Genomic DNA, 5,378 nt, shown 5'->3' with positions numbered 1-5,378 from the left:
TAATTTATTCTGAGGTAAGGAAACAGGAATATACATTAGGCAGTTTTATTGAACATTGATAAATGAATATGAGTTTCATACGAGTCTTTTCTATCTTAACGCTTTACTATTCTAATCATCACATTACTGCTGGCCATAATTCAAACCATCATGAAGCAGTTAGGATCTTTTAAAGAATGATGATATTTTATGTATTTCTCAAGACCAAAACCAACGTTATAAAAAAGCTCCAATGTTGCTCAAAATCTATTAATAAAACATATTAAAGAGTCACACATTTGCACTGGGTGAGATGTTATTTATTAACAGGGAACTGGACTGATTTAGTTTTGTACCGATAAACATCACATCATTACAACTGGAACATTGTCCGACGCAGGATGGAGGTTTCTTTAAAGGTAGGGTATGTAAGTTTGAGAAACCGGCTCCAGATACACTTTTTGTTATATTCCATGGAATGCTCTTAACATCCCGATAGCAATGAATATCTTAAGTGCTTTGACAAAAAATCCATAAAAAAATGTGGAAGCCGTAGTACTGTAAAAAGCACGAGCAATCATTTTAGCCGGCCCGGCTAAAATGATTGGATGGCCTACCTGCCTGTCAGCCTTCCATCTGTGCACAAACTTATCTCGTGCCCTCATTGGTCATGTGCGCGTTCGTGTGTGTTGGAGGAGGGGCTCTATAAGGAAGTGGCGCATTTTCTCCGGTCGTGTATTTTCAAATTCTAGCGATCTCGAGCCGGTTTCCAAAACTTACATACCCTACCTTTAAGACAAAATGTAATTTTTAGCTGCATGCTCTAAAAAACATGTTCTCTTAAGTATTGGGTTCAAATAATCTAAATGTAGGCTACTGTCATCAGTTATGTAAAAAAGGGACAACAACTATCAGCAGGACAAGAATACCCTAAGCCAATTTCAACTTTAAACAGCGTTTCAAACTGTGACACAGTAACAATAAGTTAACCTTATTATTTTTAACATGTGGCGTCTGATAAACTGTATGTTAAAGCTTGCTTAGCTCAGTTTCAACAAGAAAACATCCACATCAATTCCATAGAGCAATGGAGAGGAATTTAAAAAGCTTTGTTATGACCTTCTGGCCTCCTGATTAAATACTGTGTACCAAATGTGTATTAATCCACAGCTGAAATAGTCCCATATGCATTGTATACTTCATTTCAAAAAGCTTCTGAAAAACCACAATGCCCCCTTTTATGGAGAAATTAAATCTTTTTAATAATAGCAAAACGTTGCAGGAACCAACAGGGCTAAGTAAGTGCTACAGAATTGGTAGAGTACAAGTAAAGTTTTGGGAGACAGACATTATATAATAGGTTGTTAATTTTGTCCGTCTAATAAGATGTGCTGACAACAAGAACATTTCCTTGAAGTCTCTACAAGTTGAGTTTTATCAGTGTAATGAATAGATGTGAAAAGATACATCCAATTATTAAATTACCATTAAAAAAACGTAATGTGTTTGCCCATCAGTGTGAAAGAGGGAGGATTCATGAATCTTCTGTAAGTCTTTCTTTCTGTGTTTAACAGCAGATTATCAGAGATGAGTTGGTGTGGAAGAGGGTAGACAAAAGACTTCTCTCCCGCTCATTTCTTAGCAATAGATACTGCACCACCAGGAATGACAATGTGGACAAAAGAATAGACATTCATTTATCTTCCGCTATATATGACCCTGATGCAAATGAGGAAAATGAAAGCAAGCAATCAATTCCCTAATTGGGTTTTCGCTATTTTAACTTGTTAAGGGGGCCTCAGTCTAGATTAAAGGGAAGGTCAATTTTTCATTGTGACAATTACTGTATTCATTTCACAGAGCAACAAAGGAATCCTGCAAAAGGGTTGAGGAGAAGCTGCAGGGAAGCAGATGCCCCCCCCCCCCATCTATTGTGTGAGTCCACCATCATAACATCTTGTTGATATCAGATATTATGCACATTACAATCTGCAGACACAATAGTTTGGTCCAAATGATACATCAACACTTAAAAAAATTAATACTATGGAGGCACTTTTTCGACACCATCTGGATGTTTATATAACAGATTTCTGACAGAATTTAAAGTGCAAACAAAACTCAACACAAAAACTTGAGCTTGCAAATTATTTATAATTGAGGGAAATTCAATATATCTCTGCGTTATATATATATAACAGGACTCAAACTATTCTGTTTGGTTTTGGCATAGTCTCCTAGTTAACAAATCTTAAGTCTCCTGAAAAATAAAGTAGGTTTAGAACATTTATCTATAACTGCAATTATTCCGTAATAAATAAAAGTGTTAAAAAAAATCTTTCATTCAGATTTCAACACCTTGTGAACACATTTGTTAACAGCATTAAGTTGTGTCTTTAATTCAGACTTTTGAATATCGCTGAATCTTGACTATTGCACAGCAGCATACCAACATTAAACCAGAGCACAGACCAAACATCAGGCAGAAATGTCTGCATTAAAATAAACCAAAACCTGTTGGAGTTTATAAAGGAACCACACCCCTCAAAACAAGCTGAATTAGTGAATAGCTTTTCTGGCTATGTAAATGTTCCTGCAAGAATTTGTTGTAAATAAACCACAAATAAGTTGCTCCAAAATACACACTGGTTTGTCTGAAGTGGCATTCCTTTAAAACAAGTACAAGCAAACAGCAGCAGCCTGCAGGGAGGGTTATGAAGCTGCAGCGAGAAACCTGAGAAACCAATCAGACGTTTGATACGCAGTCCGCTTCTCCCTCATGTCACATTAATAGTTTATTTACCAGCGGAGCATGGAACTAGAATAAAAATGTGATTATGAATCCCTGCGCTAAAAGCAATGCACTCCGACTCAAAACTTCTCTGCAGAGGGAGGAGGATTTTTTTTTTTGCTGCATAGCTATATATCAGAAAGCACAGAGGAGTGGGAGAGCACCATGTCATGTCTGCTGGTTCTGTTTCCTGCTGGAGAGGAATCTATTGGAAGCTCTACAAACCAGGCAGCCTTTTAACAAGATGCACTTAATCTTCCCGATGTTTGCTTTAGTTAAGTAAGGGATCAGCTTTGTGCAAAGCCTCGGGAGTTGCGGGATGTTGATGAACGCTAACCTCTTATCAGTTGTATCTGCATGTAAAACAGGTTTTCTAGCGAGGGCAGAGCTAAGCGGACCAATACGATTAAATATAGACCCATTTTATGTCTCAGTGCTTTCTACGGGTTCAACCAGAGTTCATGTTATTAGTATTACAGGCTTTTCGTGCTTTCAATCTCACACAGATCAGAGGGGCTTTGTGAGGTATGCCACCATCAGCCAATTAATGCCCAGGAGTACAGCTGTGAGGTCAGCACTAAGCGCTTTTCTACCTCGTTCTTAGGTTCAGCTCTTTGGGAGAATTGTGTAACTCCCAGCCCAAAACATTGCATAGTCACAAAAGTGACTTTGAACAGCTCGAGGCAAATAACAAAAACCTGCCGGGCATTACGGGAGAAATCCACAAAAATCCCTCCCACATTATCGGAGAGGACACAAGGCATGGGAGGCATTTGAGGCTTAGAATAACCTCGCTGCAGATAACATCTCAGGGAAAATACTTTTCAAAGCGTTTAACTGGCACTTTACTCTAACTCAGGCTGACCTGAGACAAGCCTCCCGCTCAAGGACGCTGCAAGAGGATCCACAGCTGCTGGAGGGATTAATCTGATGTTTTAGTGGTGGGGCGGAGAAAAACTTCCTCTGAACTCACTGATATCCCAAATGACTAAGAGTAACATGCTGAGGCTTCAATAACCTGCTCACAAATGATCACTTTACATAAAGGGCTGACTATATTATTCTTGCTATTAGGGTCCAGGTATTTTACTTAATATGTTAATGTATGACAAGACATTTAAATAAGGTATAAATAAACTGCAGCTAAAGTGCTACTAAAAGGCACGTTCTTCTGTCCAAACATCACTGCACTTCTCCAACAGATATGGCATAACAAAACATAAACAATAATGACAAAATAATCAGCAAACACATAAAACAAACACAGCAATCAAAATGACAGAGTAGCTTCAAAATCAAACATGGCGCATTAAATGTGCTGACAGCTTAACTACTTCTATCACAGCCTTTAAAGTGTTAGTAGCTGAGGGCTAAAAGGTAACAGTGCCATCTAGTGGTCACTGAAGAACAACAGGAACATCTGCTCATTTTAAAACAAAGCAAAGCAGCAACTTAAAAATCAAGTCTTTTAACACAATCTTTAAACAGATTAATCTCTAATAATCCCTGAAAAAGTCCTACTGCAAAAGTAATGCTCAAAGCTTGATGTACATTAATTATTACTATGAAGCAGTAGTATATTTAGCTTGATGTCCTTTGCATTTGTACAACAATGGTGGGCCTTCATGGTGCATTCTCTTAGTCTTTTTTCTTTTACAACCAAAACCAAGAGGAACCAGAGGGCTAAAGTCAGCCCAGATTTGGCACCACCATTGTGTCCAAAGTCAAAGGAATCAATGCATGCTTGTCATGTTTGATTTCCTACATGTTAAAGTTCCCCAGTCTGCTGGTGAACTTGTCCTTGTCGACGTTCTTGTTCTCGGGGAGATGTTTGAAGGTGCAGTCCTGCCTCGTGCAGCCCGAGGTCCTCCAGAAGAAACACTCCTTCTTGAACAGGCTACAACAGGAAAGAATATTTAAATACGGCTGATTCATTTTCAAGTTCATTGAGTAAGGGATGGAATTTTTTAATCTACACTGAACAAAAATATAAACGCAACACTTTTGTTTTTGCTCCCATTTTTCATGAGATGAACTCAAAGATCTAAAACATTTTCTACATACACAAAATAACCATTTCTCTCAAATATTGTTCACAAATCTGAAAAAATCTGTGATAGTGAGCACTTCTCCTTTGCCGAGATAATCCATCCCGCCTCACAGGTGTGGCATATCAAGATGCTGATTAGACAGCATGATTATTGCACAGGTGTGCCTTAGGCTGGCCACAATAAAAGGCCACTCTGAAACGTGCATTTTTTCTTTATTGGGGGGGTCTGGGGGGGTCCGAAAACCAGTCAGTATCTGGTGTGAGGGTTAGGTTTAGGGTTAGGGTTAGGGTAATGTTGTGAATCGAGTGGCCCATGGTGGTGGTGGGGTTATGGTATGGGCAGGCGTATGTTATGGACGATGAACACATGCTGATGTAACGCAAATGTTTCCAACTTGGGATCAATAAAGTATATCTTATCTTAAGATGATCGATGGCTACTGCCATATTTGCAAAATTTGCCTCTGACCTTGACAAGTGCATGTTTCAGGCTTATCAATTAACAACAGGAGGGGTCACAGACATAAGACCAGCTGTTAAATAAAGCTCTTCTGACCT

The 5,378-nt window shown here is 38.7% G+C and overlaps 1 protein-coding gene across 2 annotated transcripts in view; it reads right to left on the bottom strand.

Moving 5' to 3' along the window:
• Window positions 1-1,476: 1,476 nt before the first annotated feature.
• The window catches only part of LOC104942066 (uncharacterized), a 23,947-nt gene continuing 20,045 nt past the window's right edge, over window positions 1,477-5,378 (bottom strand). For both annotated transcript variants that reach the window (XM_010767261.1, XM_010767262.1), the window contains exon 6: window positions 1,477-4,667. In XM_010767261.1, coding sequence (XP_010765563.1) covers window positions 4,532-4,667 — 136 coding nt within the window. In that variant the 3' untranslated portion in view covers window positions 1,477-4,531. The remainder of the gene's footprint in view (window positions 4,668-5,378) is intronic.

Source organism: Notothenia coriiceps, unplaced genomic scaffold (assembly GCF_000735185.1).
Source record: "Notothenia coriiceps isolate Sejong01 unplaced genomic scaffold, NC01 NC01_scaffold00004105, whole genome shotgun sequence".
Classification (NCBI taxonomy): Eukaryota; Metazoa; Chordata; class Actinopteri; order Perciformes; family Nototheniidae; genus Notothenia; species Notothenia coriiceps.
This window is presented reverse-complemented; position numbering and strand designations above follow the sequence as displayed.